Source organism: Elephas maximus, chromosome 18 (genome assembly GCF_024166365.1).
Source record: "Elephas maximus indicus isolate mEleMax1 chromosome 18, mEleMax1 primary haplotype, whole genome shotgun sequence".
Taxonomy (NCBI): Eukaryota; Metazoa; Chordata; class Mammalia; order Proboscidea; family Elephantidae; genus Elephas; species Elephas maximus.
The window spans coordinates 61,858,018-61,873,305 of NC_064836.1; the positions used below are offsets into that span (position 1 = coordinate 61,858,018).

A 15,288-nucleotide genomic window follows, 5' to 3' on the forward strand; every position below is an offset into this window, starting at 1 on the left:
ACTGTCAATGTAACTCTCAACCTTTCTGAGGGGAAAAGTAGCCACTACCAATCAGAATTTTGAAACGTCCTGGCAGAAATTTTCCAATGTTAGTGATCCCCTAAGAGTGACAACTCCAGAAATTCATCCTTAAACTTTTCAATCTTTCCTCAATATATGGGAAAGCTTGTTTCAAATTCTGATTTTAATAACTAGTCCCTTTTAAAGATCCTAATGCATTTCTATTAGTAAGGAAGGAAACCAAGAGAAAAAAAAAACAAACAAACAGACCTGTTGCTGTCAAGTCAGTTCCAACTCATGGCAACCCCATGTATTACAGAGTAGAACTGCCTCGTAGGGCTTTCTTGACTGTTGTCTTTATTGAAGCAAATTGCTGGGTCTTTCCTCTTCAGTGTCACTGGGCGGTTTCAAACCACCAACCTTTAGGTTAGTAGCCTAGAGAAAACACTTTATGCCACCCAGGGACCTATAAGGAGGGGAGGTGGTATAAATTCTAGATACAGAAAATTCTTTATGATGTGGTCAATGCAAGTGAGTAAAGAAATGGACTCTTGATTGAGTCATTCCATTATGATGGGGGATAGGAGAGATAGAGAGAGGATAAGTTCTAGGCAGCTAGAATCCCCAAGGGAGCCAAACAGGACATGTGACAGTAAAGATTAGTAGCAGGAATGATAGCAAAATTTCCTCTGTTCTAGAGGTGCTTTCAACCAATTTGAGCCGATTTACTCTGTACTTTGTTCTTACTTCTTTACTCCATACTACATCTTCTAATTCCCATCAGACACCATACCTTCTTCTCTCAAACAAATCTCACTTTAGTGTTCACCTGAAAGTCAATTCAAGGACTGTGAGTAGGGATTCTCTCCCCCTGCCATTCTCATGAATGTGAACCCCTTGTATTCATGAAGCTTCTCTATTTAAAAGCTGTAGGACTAGAGAGAAAAAAAAGAAAGCCAAAATCATATCCATTCTGACTTAAGACAGTGATTTTCAAACCCAGTTTGGCAAAAAAGCCTATTTATATTTCAACTTCAATAGTTTCTTAAAATCTTAAAATATCCAACAGAAATCACTCTTAATTTACATAGATGATAGAGAGATAATAGATAGATAGATAATAGATAGATAGATAGATAGATAGATAGATAGATAGATAGATAGATAGATAGATAGATAGATAGATAGATAGATAGATAGATATGCCACACAGCTCTTTGAATAGGTAATATTCTGAAATTAATGAAATCATGGGATTCTTGTCACAAGACTAAAATATTTGGAAATCACATCGTTAGAATATAAAATCTGGTAAGGGACAATGTGTATCTTTGCTAAATAACCTGACACAGGGCAATCATTAAAGAATTAAGCCATCCCTGTGTTCCCCTTGGCCCTAAGAATAATTTCTGTCTTAGTTATCTAGTGTTGCCATAACAGAAATACCACATGCGGGTTATTTTAAAGAACAGAAGTTTATTCTCTCCCAGTACAGAAGACCACAGGTCTGAATTCAGGGCATGGCTCTAGGAGAAAGTCCTTCCTTGTCTATTTCAGCTTCTAGTAGCTACCAGCAATCCTTGGTGTTCCCAGGATTTTGGATGCACCTGTCTCTGTCCTCTGTCTTCCTCCTTCCCCTCTTTATGCATCTCAGTGTCTCTTCCACTCTTTTTATAACTCATAAGTGATTAGGTTTAGGACCCTTCTTACTCTGCTTGACCTCATTAACATAACAAGGGAAACCCTTATTTCTGAACAGGGTCATATTTATAAGCACCAAAACCAAAAATAACCAAGCCTACCACTGTCAAGTTGATTCCAACTCATAGCGACCCTATAGGACAGAGTGGAACTGCCCCATATGGTTTCCAAGGCTGTAAATCTTTATGGAAGCAGACTGCCACATCTTTCTCCTATGGAGGGGCTGATGGGTTCAAACCACTGATTTTTTGGTGAGAAGCTGAGTGCTTTAACCACTGTAACACCAGCGCTCTCATCTACAAGTTGAGGTTTCAATGCATATTTGGGGAGGGCCACAATTCAAACCACAAATGTTTTAATCTCCTTCTTTTTGTTGTTGTTAAAATTCATTATTGTGAACTCAAATTTTTCAACAGCTAAAATAAAACCTCTCTGTGCAAATTGTCATTAAAAGTCAGAGCAATAAATTATAGTGTTTGTACATGTAAATTTTACCTGGCTATTCTGTCTGGCTTGGCATTTGAATGGTGACATCACTTGAAAATAAATGATCAGCTCTACATATATCTTGATATGTTTTCAGAAATTGGAGAAGGAGTAACCAGAAGTTCTTGTATGTATCGGTGTGAGGTTTAAGATGTTGCACTTGGAATGTTAAATTTTGACGACCTATCCGGAGAAATCACTCACTGCAGGTTTATTTTCAAATTCCATTAGCTTCCCTGTCTTCTTATCTCAATTATGCTACACTCAGACTGCTACACAGCAGATCACAGGAGACTTGAGATTTGTATTCTGGGAAGTCTGTTTAGCAATAATTTAAAGTGTTGAATTCTTAGATTATGTTATTCTTATTTGGCTACAAATATAAGGCAACTTGTGAACCAAAAATGAGTGCTTTTAATTTTGGGGATGTCATTATTCTATATTAGGTCATGTATTGATAGTTGATTATAAATCCAATTCAGAAATGGAACCGCAGTTGTTATATAAGACTAACTTTGTAACATGCTAAAAACTCACAGTGTTTTAAAACCCATTTATATTATTTCATCAACACAGCAGCTTTGTGTGATAACCAGGGAAGAAATAATTGTAGCTGATAGACAACAGAGTCAGAATCATGAGTAATGCTACTAATTGAGCTGATGTCATTCATGCTAGATGGAGTGTACCAGAAATTCAGTTCCTAAGAAGATGCAAGAAATGTAATTAACCTACTAGACTTATTTTAATTGACAGTCTGGTATCATTCTTTTTGGTTTAGTTCTCTTATGAGCAGAATCCAATGGCTGGTGCAATTAATAGAGTCCTTTTCCCCTCGTAATTATCAGTGGAGAAAAGGATATTTAGTTTTTTAGGAGTGAAAAAGAAGAATTGTTCCCCCCCCCAAAAAAAAAAATGGAAACAGTGTTCGTATTTTCTTTATTCCAAACACTTTTTTCCTTTAGTTACTAATATTGAAATTAAATCAGCCCTTCATCTCAGTATATGGAGAGACAGATATTTGTTATTCAGTACGTATTCAATTATTACATACACACGATGACGCACTGGGCTGGCTACTCCTATGGATATTGCAAATATGATCTAATGATTTATGAGTACTAGCATTGTTAATTCTACTATGCAAATCTTATGGTAAACTTAATGCAATGAACTATGCAACCAACAATTGAACTAAATATGTCTTTGTCAGAATGAGTATTGGTAATGTACTGCAGTTCAAAGGTGAGGGTATAGTCTCATATTTTGCAAAATATTCTCTAACATTAATTAATCAGTATAGTTTTAAGAAATTATTTCTGAGAGACAATTGCATTATAATTAAGCAAGCTGTTAATCTCCAAACTGATATTCTGAAAAGTAACTCTGTTATGGAAATTATACTAAAATAACCTATGCCACAGTTACTTTCTTCTCTTATCTAAATATAATTGCTTCTCATTAAGTTTATTTTATTATGAGAAAAAAATGTAATCATTAAGGAATTCTAGACCTAAGGATTGTTTTTGTGTTTTTATCTCACTAGCAACACTTAGAAAATGTAACTTTGAAGAACTGTATCTTTTTTACTGTGATTATCAGGAGACTTTCTTATGCCCTCCTGTATTTATCATCTTACCAATTAAGCAAATACTTTCCTTTAAAAAAGCAGTGCTTGAAAAATTGGAATTCTAAAATATATCAAAAATATTATTTCCTTTTCTTAATATTTTAGAAGGTAATATTTCCTTTGTAAAAGGATAATTGGAATGGTTGAAGAAAGGGTGGTGCTTTTCCTGCACCAGGAAATACTTGATTGACCACCGTGGACATGTTGTTCAGTGTAGATGTTAATATTATGTTTCAGTTTGTGTCTATATGGAAACCCTAAAAATGATTCTTTTATTGTATTTATCGATTCAACTGCTCTGGTTTCTGTTAATAATACACGCATAGCTTATTTAACCTTCCTTTACATCTTCCATTAGTCAATCTTGGAATTGTTTTCTAATCTAGAAGAAAAAAACATTGTTTCCAGTATTTAACAGATCAAAGTGGGCCTTTGTTATTAATTAAATTTAAAGTACCTTTTTATATTTTAATTTCTAATCCATAATAATTTACTACTCTCTGTGTGGAAAATAAATCATTTGCGCTTCTCTTTTAATAATACATTTTAGAAATGCAACTGTTTGCATGTTGTATTTTATGTCTTAAACTGAAAGTATTGAATAGAAGTCAAAATTTAATAACTAGCACAAAGTTTTTAAGTAAGATCACTAAAGCCTTTGGGTTACAATGTGAGGAGTCCTGGGTATCACTAAAGTTTAAGTGCTTGACTATTAGCCAAAAGTTTGGTGGTTTGAACCCTCCTAGAGGCACCTTGGAGCCTGGTGGTGCAGTGGTTAAGCATTTGGCTGCTCACTAAAAGGCCAGCAGTTCGAATCCACCAGCCAGTCCTTGGAAACCCAGTGAGGCAGTTCTAATCTGTCCTGTAAGGTCACTATGAGTCGGAATTAACTCGACGGCAATGGGTTTGGTTGTTTGGTTAGAGGCATCTTGGTAGATAGGCCTTGCTTCCAAAAGTCACAGCCTTAAAAACCCTATTAGGTTACAATGGCATCTTTAAATAAGTAAATTTCTCTTTTTATTGAGTGCTATTGAGTCTAATTCAAATCATAACAACCCCATGTGACAGAGTAAAACTGCTCGTAGGATTTCCTCCCCTGTAAGCTAACGGAAGCAGATCGCCAGGTCTTTCTCCCTTAGAATTGCTGGGTGTGTTCCAACAGCCAACCTTTGGTTAGTAACTAAGTGCTTAACGACTGAATCACTAGAGCTATTTTACGTAAAGCTCTATACAGGCGATTATAACAAAAAATATTTTTGCTATAGCTTCTTCTCAAATTGGTAGTTAAGCATTTTGTTTGTTATACAATGATACAACTTGCACAGCATTAAGATGTACACAGTATGAAACAATATTTTGGTATTAGCCATATTGCAATATGTACAAACATAAATATTAATCCATAATGGAAGTGTATTTAAGAAATTAATTCATAATGGACCCATATGCCAATTTATCAAATTTAATAGGCTTTGCAGTTTATTTTGATATCATGTTAGCATTAATTCAGTTTTTTATTTTTCATTTTAATTGTTTACATTTTAACCTGTAATTATTCTATCAGAAATAAGTATAAATATATAAATATATTGAATATATTTATACCTATCTTTGTAAACAAACACAAACAACTTAAAAGGGCACAGAAACTTCTGATGCTTTACTTATCCTCTTTTTTTTTTCTTTTTTTAGTTCCCTTGTTTTTATACATATTATACATATGCTGAAAATATGAGCAGAGTCATAATTTTTGTCAGTATTCTGGGTTCACTTTAGAGCCATTTGGTCTAATCCTTAACAGCAACAGCAGGAACAACAGACAATGTTACTTAACAGAGTCACGAAATGGTTCCTTTCTCTTAACTGTGTTGGTGTCTGTGTTTTCTTTTAGTCAATCTTCTGGATTCAAAAACAATTCAAGGGGAGCTGGGCTGGATCTCTTATCCGTCGCATGGGGTAAGTGCAGTAAACTATTGAAATCTGTCCAGTGAATCTGTCCAATACCTCTCGTAGGGAGCTGAAGGAATTACTAGTATGTAATGGCACACACCACTTCACAGGGATCACCTGTAAATATCTGAGGAAAGTTATGTCTATAAGTTGTTCAGTATATGGATTAACGATATCTAATATTTCTGTCCAATTATATTTTTAAGAAGTTTGAGATTTTATTTTTCTTCTGTACTATATCAGTTGGAAACCCTGGTGGTGAGTAGTGGTTAAGAGCTACAGCTACTAACCAAAAGGTCAGCAGTTTGAATCTACCAGGCGCTCCTTGGAAACCCTATGGGGCAGTTCTACTCTGTCTTATAGGGTCGCAATGAGTCGGAATAGACTCAACGGCAAAAGGTTTGGTTGTTTTTTGTTTTTGTTTTTTTAATATATCAATCGTTTGAGTAGACTGATGAAATACTTTAAATATTTCTGGTATTGTGTAAATGATCTAAGTGGGATCACCTCGCTTTCTGTGTGAGTGATCAGGATAGATGAATCGAGAAGACTTTCTAAATTTCAAGTAATGTAGAAAGAGTGTATTTGGAGATGGCGTTGTAGCATTCAGCTCAATCCTGGTGGCTATTCCAGATAGTGGTGAGGGCAGGATTTATTTGTCAAATGTATAAACCTACATGGCTTTAATTTCTTTGTTTAAAATGTCTGCAACTTGTCCAGATCAGTTTAAAACCAGGGATTTTGTTTAGGAAAAGCCTGGTGCTGCCTTCAAATTTTTAACTTTTGACATTACTTGAGTAGCTTGCAGCCACACAGATTACTAAGGTGCCTTGTGGCATTTCGGAACCTTGAATATTTATGATGATCCTGTTGTATGAGAACATTTTACTCTCTTCTGTACAGAAAGAAGATGGTCATACAATTGGAAACTTTGTGTTTCCACAAAATTGTATGATAAAAACCTAAATGTATCTTTTTATTTCCAAGAATAGCCTATGGAAAGTACAGAGTACTATTTTGAAATATCTGTCATGGGGACAAATTTGGCTATTCCTTTTCCTTTTATCCTAGTCCTCTTTTCAGAGAGGGTACAATTACCTCCACTTAGTACTAGCACTCAGTCTTTATGCCTAAACATACTCATTTTTGAGGTAGTACTAGCTCCTTCTTTATCAAGGGATGTTTTACATCAGAGATACTTCATCTATCTGTCATCTTTGTATCTGCTTCTCTTCCTGGTACACCTTGACATTGACAAAATGCCAAAATATATCACCTAATCAGGCCTTTGTTAGTTTCTTTGGAGAAGAGAAAATGAAGTAAGCCAGGATTTGGTTTTCCCATAGGGGTAAAAGGAATAAAATGATCAGGATAAAAACACATTCCAGGTCATTATAAAGAGTGAAATTGAAACTCAGTATTGTGCTGGAAAACTCTTTTAAAACTAGAAACCCAAAAGTCAAACCTAACCTTAATTTTGATTTTGGAAATTTGAATTTTATATCATTCCATCAGATAATATACTATAGAAACTTGCTGCTTAAGGATATAAGAAAATAAAAAAATTGTAATGACTTTTCACTAATGGATCTTTATATGCATATTTTTTAAAACAACAATAAAACATCATTTGTATGTAAAGCAGCAGTCTACCTCACGTTTTCCTTTAAAGAGACTATAGAGGGAACACATTTCTATACAGAGAGTACTTTGGGAAATGAATACATTTTACGTTGTTAAATGATCTCGTAGACTTTGTGATGAAAGTCAGTTGGAATTTCTAGTTCCAGAGATTACGCTGGGGCCTTGGGGTGGGGTGCGTACCAATAGCCTGCTATACAAAGTGTGGTACATAAGCCAGCAGCATCAGCAACAACTGGAAAACTGTTAGAAATGCAGACTCTCAGGCCCTGCCCTGGACTTTCTGAACCATAATCTGCATCTTAACACGCTCCCTGGGTGGTTCATTCAAAAAAAATTTTTTTTATTATTATTTTCTTTTAATAGGCACATTAAATTTAAGACTATTTTTTGGTAACTTACCTCTTAATTTTCCCCATTTCTCACCCAATTTCCCACCTCCTTTTTGCCCAGGAATCTCTTGTAACTTCCTCAGTCATCAGTTTTCAGTTTCTCATTGGCCTATTGCTGCCTCCGAGAGCCTCCCACTGGCGCTTTGGCCTCCTCTTGCCTATTTTCTGTTGATCTTTTTGCAGCTGTGACTTCCCTGCTTCTGAGGCATAAAATAGCCTAAAACAGCTGGTGAAGCACTCCAAGTGTATCATTAAAACTGCAGGGGAGGAAAAAAAGAATCTCCCCAATAGGCCATTATACTTATAAGACCTCAAAAATTCCAGAGCTAAAAAAGGAGAGAGAGAGAAAGAAAAGAAAATTAACTCCGTAATTCATTGTCTTGTAGTGATGTGTAGTGTTTGTTTTCTTTAAATTTCCCTCTCCACACTATGGTAGCCATAATGTTCATGATCAAAAAAACCCAGACCCGTTGCTGTCGAGTTGATTCCGACTCCTAGCGATCCTATAAGACAGAGTAGAACTGCCCCATAGAATTTCCAAGGAGTGCCTGGTGGATTCAAACTGCTGGCCTTTTAATTAGCAGCAGAGCTCTTAACCACTATGCTACCAGGGTTTCCGGTGTCCATGAGGGTAGTGTAACAGTGCTCACATGTTGGATTAATATTCATTCTTTTTTTTTCTAAGAAACTGATGACATTTTTTGGGTGAAAGCACTGCATGGTAAACTTAGGTTTCAGATTTAATACCACTGCTTATTCGATTTAGATTCAATTGATTGATTTTTACTGCCTAATATTGTTGTTTGTTTTCAATATGTGATTGTTTAATTTTGTACTTGTTTTGTGTTTAAAGGAGATAGTTAAAACAATGGTGTTATCTTTGTCACAAATTTTTCCATGAAAAATGACTTGTAATAGCTGGAAACAACTGCGAACTTGTTACTGTTTTAATCAATTAACCCTAATAACTAGCTGTGCATCTCTTGGGAAGTTAACTAAAATATGAGTGCAAACGTCAATGGAAAAAAATTCTAGTTACATATATCAGGCCATTTTGAAAATTCTGCTCTGATTAAGGGCAGTGGTTCTCAGTAGGGGCTGGGGGATGGCAGAGGATTTTGCCCTCTAGGGGACATTTAACAATGCCTGCAGTCACTGTTGGTTGACACAACTGGTGGTGGAGGCGGGGGGAGGCAGTGTTCCTGGCATCCAGTGGGCAAGGCCAAGGGTCATTAGTGCAAAAGTTGATACACCTTAACTCAAAAAGTTAACCTCAGGAGCTGTGGGTCACTAAAGCGATCCTGCTGCTGTTTTTCTGGTTTCTGCCCCTATGCCCATTAGAAGCTCTAAATTTCAAAAAAGAGATATAAATTTTAAAAATAAAGAAATGATTCATTCTCATTTGAAAGGAATCTTTCATGGAATGAATACACCTATTCCCCACTTGTAGACTAGTTCATTACTCAACATTTCGCGTTTAAAAAAACCAAACCCAATGCCATTGAGTCGGTTCCGACTCATAGTGACCGTATAGGAGAGAGTAGAACTGCCCCATAGAGTTTCCAAGGAGCGCCTGGCAGATTCGAACTGCCGACCTCTTGGTTAGCAGCCGTAGTGCTTAACCACTACCCTACCAGGGTTTCCTTCACGTTTAAGACAGTAGTAAAACATTTACTATCCAAGTATCTTGTGAGTGAATGTGAATCTGGGAGTAATGACGCCAAGGTACAAGGAAGAGTAATACTGGCTCTGGTGGTTAAGGTTATACGTCAACTTGGTTGGGCCATGATTCTCAGTGGTTTGGCAGTTATGTAATGATGTAATTTGGCAGTTGTGTAAATGTAGTCATCTTCGTTTAGTGATCTGATATAGTCATCCTCCATTTTTGCATAAAGCCAATTTTCAAATAACAAATCTGGTCTTTGTAGCCTAAACAGGGAAAAACAGCTAAGAATAGCTCACTCCATTTGTTGTTTTTCCATTTCTAGTCTCCCTTTTTCCCAGAGAGCTATTCATACATAAAGCCTTATAATTAACTCATATAATTTTCTTAACAGGACTATTTACGTCTCTATTTTTAAAGGGTGCTTCAAGTCTTACAGGAATCCTGCTGGAAAATATAGTAATCTACTATTAGGCCTGTGACAAATTCTCCAAATAAGTGTCTGGGAGGAAATTTAATGAAACGTTGATTTTTCACTATATGAAGCACATGAAAATAATATTCAGATTTGTAAACTAAAGTTATCTGGGGGATTATGAACACTAATTCATTTTCCAATGAAATAGTTTTATTGGATGTGGATATTTTCTAGGACCATGTTTGTTTACTTTAGTAAAATAGACCAGCAATCACCTTTTCTGGCTCTATTAACTATGAATTTTAATGTTTGAATCCTGGGCTCAATTATGTAAAGATATTTTAGTAAATAATGTGATAATTTTAACATTTGTTGACTTAGAGGACAACCAACACATACAAAAGTTTATGTATAGAGAGAGAGAGTTGGATTGCAACCTAGAAAGACAGTCTTTTGCTTATACGTGAGTAGGTACTAAAATTGATTGATTGATTTATGTTGTCAATCTTCCAAATAAACTTTCCAAGTCTGTGGATGTCTATAAAGGAAGGAAGCTGCATAGATTTCTATTAGGATAGTATCAGTATAAAGAAACAAACGCCGAGACTCACTATATTAAAGAAGCACAAATAAGGAGAAGAGAATGAGGACAAGAGAGCAGTGTGGAAAAAGCACAGTCTGAGAAGGGTGATTCATGTGTATTTGTGAATGATAGAAGTCTCAAAACTAGCAATTGTGAACTTATTTTATTCTCTATCTTCCTTCTTTTCCTCATCACTTTAACAAAAATAAAATTTCTTAACTTCCCTTAGACATTTATTGTTGTTACAACAGTGATAATGTACTTAAATAAAAAGATGTTTTTGACAAATATAGACACCATTTTTTATCCACCCAATATCATCCTTTGACTTTTTCTTGATGATAGAAAAACACCCTCTTATGTATTCCTGGAGAACTGTCCTTCTGCCAGTCCACAGAGTGAATGTTGATTAGTCTGAGAACTAATTATGACATTCCAGCGTTCTAGTGAGTAGCTGGTTTAAGCAAGAGCAAATAGAGCCCATGGGACTGGGATAGAATCTTAGTGACTTCTGGGAAAGGTTTTCTCCTGATAGAGATGGGGAAAGTCCCAGAACTCTCTGCCTCTGGGCTTGCATTTGAAAGCCCAGTGATAGGAAGGGCTGCATGCCCTGGAGACCAGAAAGCAGAGTTAAGTGAGTGTCAGAAGAACCAGCCTGAAATGCTGATCTCACCGAACCACAGATTTAGCCAATTTTGGCCCTGTCCTGCCTCCCAAGAAATAATAATACATTTTCCTTGTTGTTAAAGCTATTCTTCATTAGTATTTCTCATACATTCAAATTAAAAACACTGAGATAGAATATAATGTTTTATCTCCTAGTCAGATACCCTCATTCCTAAAGTGAGGCTATGAAAATGCATAATTGCATGCCACAAGGTTATTTGTATTTCCCACATTATCTTTCTTTAATGCCTTAGTATGATGTCAAAGATACTAGACAGAGTTGTAAAAGAGGATCAGCACATTGTTTAGAATTGGGGTACCTGTATTTGAATTCTGGCTCTGCTACTTACTGGTTGTATGGTCTGATACAATCCAATCATCTTTAAAAGCATTTGTTCTCACTTTTAAAATGTCCCAGCACATTTGAGCAATTGAGATATAGCTACTAACATATATCTGCATAAATATATGCATATACATGGTTTTGTTATGATCCACAAATACATATATATGCATATATTAACAAATATATATATATGTATGTTGTTGTTATGTGCCATCAAGTCAGTTCTGACTTGTAGCGACCCCATGTACAACAGAATGAAACACTGCCCCGTCTTGGTCCTGCGCCATCCTCACAATCTTTGTTATGCTTGACCACGTTGTTGAAGCCACTGTGTCAATCCACCTTGTTGAGGGTCTTCCTCTTTTTTCTGACCCTCTCCTTTACCAAGCACCATGTCCTTCTCCTGGGACTGATCCCTCCTGATAACATGTCCAAAGTAAGTGAGACGTAGTCTTGCCATCCTTGCATATATAAATATATATATGTATATGTACATATATATATATATAATATGCTTGTGTAAGAGCATTGCAAATATTATTTATTTTAAAACAGATAAGCTATGAGATTCTCTCATTCTAATTCAAAATATTTTGATAAAGTTATTAATCCCCAAACTAAACCAAACCCATTGCCATTGAGTTGGCTCCGACTCATAGCAAAGCTATAGAACAGAGTAGAATTGCTGTATAGGGTTTCCAAGAAACGGCTGGTGGATTTGAACTGCTGATGTTTTTAGAGAGAGAAAATTATCAGTGTTGCCTGATGTACCAGAAATACTTCTTCTCATTTGAAGCTCAAGAGATTGTCTCTGCGATCACGTGACTGTCAGTCCATCAAATCTGCACAGATTAAAGTTTGCATATAATCTTGACACTGTAGTTTGAATTGAAGCAGTCAAAATACAGTGAGTGGTTGAGTGTCCAATTTATTTATTTAAAATTTTTAAGTGATCAGCATTTCCTCGCAATAATATTTCAAATTTCAGGGCACATTTTACTTCTTTAGGGACACCATCTTGACTCCTCCACGTGCCACCCTCCTGTCACTTCCCTGTCCTCCTGCCCCCAGACTGGCATATAACACTTCTTAAGTGTTCTGGTCTACCTCCTCCTATTTGTTCTGTATTATTGTGCCTCCACAGTTTGTGCTTATACATTGGAGCATTAACTTGGTTGATGTTTAGCTCAGCAAGGAAACTAAAAGCTCTATGAATCCAGTTCCCATTTCAAGACTTTCTCCTTTTTATCCCCAGCATTTAGGGCTCCTGGGTTAGTTGTTCACTAATTAGAGGTGCCTGAATAAATGAATAATAGTGTATTGCCTAAACAAAGAAGGGTAACAAAGCTAAAACTGATTTTTGTATTTGTTGAGAAAAATTTGATGATATCCAATCTATTACTTTTAACAGTGTCTGTTAATGATTTCACTCTTGTTTTTAAAGGTGTAAAGTTATATATAACATTTACTTCAATATCTATATTATATGAATATTATATTATCTTTTATATTCACAGAGATCTTTACTTGAATATATTTGGAAAATACTGCCAGTGAATTGCAAGTTAAAAGAAAACTAGCTAAAGACAGCCTTCTATTGAAAATTATATTGATTACTGTCTAGGGCTAGAAAGCCAGAATCCAGCCAATAAATTTCATTTACCTAAAAGCAGAAATGTTTGGGATTGAATTAATCAGACAGGAATGGGCATAATAAAAATACTCCCAAAAACCAGTCTTTGATTTTCACTCTTCAGTATAGTGCAGTTTACCTTAAATACTGGAATTATTGTTACTCGTGAGGCCTGAATTCTAAAGGTCTTATCTACTGGATTTCTGGCTTTCATTTTGTGAATGGTGTCTGAAATGTAGGAAGAATGTTCTGACAATTGGGTGTCAGCAATAACCACATAGGATTCCGCCTTTCTGAATCTCAGTCCAAATTCCGCTTCATGTGCTGAATAGTTGATCCAGGAAAATCAAATTTTTGACATTTGTGGTATGTGATCTTGGTCACTTGAAATTTTTTTGCCTAGAAGACATTTTAAATGTGTCACTTTCTCCTATCGTGCTGACTTTCTAAGGAAGGATGTCTGATTGAGTTAGAAAAACATGGTCAAGTTTCACAATTCTTTTTACTCTCCTTGGAACAAAATGCACTGTAAAAGGAAGGAAGATACAGTTAAAGCAGTAGACGTTACCAAGGAAAGAATTTATTCCAGCTGCTTTTAATTTATCAAATTTAAATGTTGTCTGATATTTCTTATCAGTGCTTTAAAAAATGTGGATGACTTTTCCATTGGTAAAGTTGCCTGTTTTTATGTAAATGCAATTCTCTTCATCAGCACACTGTTCATTTGTATTTGGGCAGATTAGAATTTAACAAATATGGCATGTAATGTACTTTGTTTACTTTTTTTTACTTTGAGGTACAGCTTTCTTTGTGAGATTTTAAACTAAAGGAGCTTTGATACATATGTGGGTAGGTTTTATTTAGTTCAGCTTTAGTCATATATTCATTTGTGTTATATGATCCTTATCTAACATATTAACTATAAAATTAAGTAAAAAGCTAAGACGTATTCAAATAATTTTCACTTTTGTTTTGAATGTGTAAATGCTTATAATTTTACAGTGACCACTTTATGTTTGATTTTTAAAGTAGCTTTTATTAATAATTCATATCAAAGGCAAAATTCTGCTTCTGGTGATTTCTTTATTGATAGCATTTTTTTTGTCCTTTAAAACAATTACCTTTTTTGATACCAAGCTTTGTTAATTTGTTTGTTCAGCTTCAAATTAGTATAGTTTCTGGTCAAAAAGTAATGGCTACTAAAATAAATGTGACCAAGAAATACAGGTTTTATAAATTTTTTAAATGGTTCCCATATTCAATTTGTTACACAATCAATTGTGGGAACCCATGTAAAAGGGTACATGGTAGACCGAATATCAGTTTCTGTATTGCCATGAAATGTCCTGTTCCTTTGCTATTTTAGAGTGTAGTTAGAATAAACACTATGTTTTCAGGCTTCCAAGATTTCATTTAAATGTAGGATATAAAAACAACATACTTAGGGGTAAGTTTTCAACTCTGTCATTCCATAAGTGTCATTGAAGAATTTTGATAGGAGTTTATAAAAATAAGAACTTGCCCAAAAGTTTTGTTTATTTTTCTCTCTTGGTGTCTTATTTTTTTTTTTAATTTAATTTTTTTAGTTCTGGGAATTAATAGCTATGCCTCTGAGGTTCATTGTACTCTGGTGGTTAATTTCCCCTGAAAGATTTTAAAAAAGAAGTTTCATTTGGCTATAAAAATACATATGGTGTGAAACACTTTTTAAATGAGCCCGTGTTCCACGTGACATCCATGGGACCTGAGGATGTTTAAAGGTGATGAGACCAAAAACACAACAATACGAACGACCTTAAGTATTTCTGTCCCCTTAAAAGTGCTCTCTGTATTGTTTGTTTCTAACAAGTCTTTATATGATTCCACTGCTGCCCAAGTTTGGGAACCATTGTGCTGGTAAACCATTACCTGGTGTAATGGGGCACACATTACCTACTAAGATATTCAGCTGTTGCTTGATACAGTGCTGTAGTTACATAACACTGTGTATCATTCATGATTAATAAATTAATGGCACAGGACTGGGTAGTGTTTAATTCCATTGTACATAGGGTCGCTATGAGTTGGAACTGACTAGAGGGCACCTAACAACAACAACAATGTGGTTAATATACCTATTGAGTTTTTTAAATTAGGATTTTGTAGTAAACACACAGCAAAAGAGGTATTTTGTTGACAA

General features: G+C 35.3%; 1 protein-coding gene across 3 annotated transcripts in view; it reads left to right on the top strand.

Moving 5' to 3' along the window:
• The window catches only part of EPHA3 (EPH receptor A3), a 401,922-nt gene that overhangs the window by 15,031 nt on the left and 371,603 nt on the right, over positions 1 to 15,288 (top strand). For all 3 annotated transcript variants that reach the window (XM_049858480.1, XM_049858481.1, XM_049858483.1), the window contains exon 2: positions 5,709 to 5,773. In XM_049858480.1, the coding sequence (XP_049714437.1) occupies positions 5,709 to 5,773 (65 nt within the window). The remainder of the gene's footprint in view (positions 1 to 5,708; positions 5,774 to 15,288) is intronic.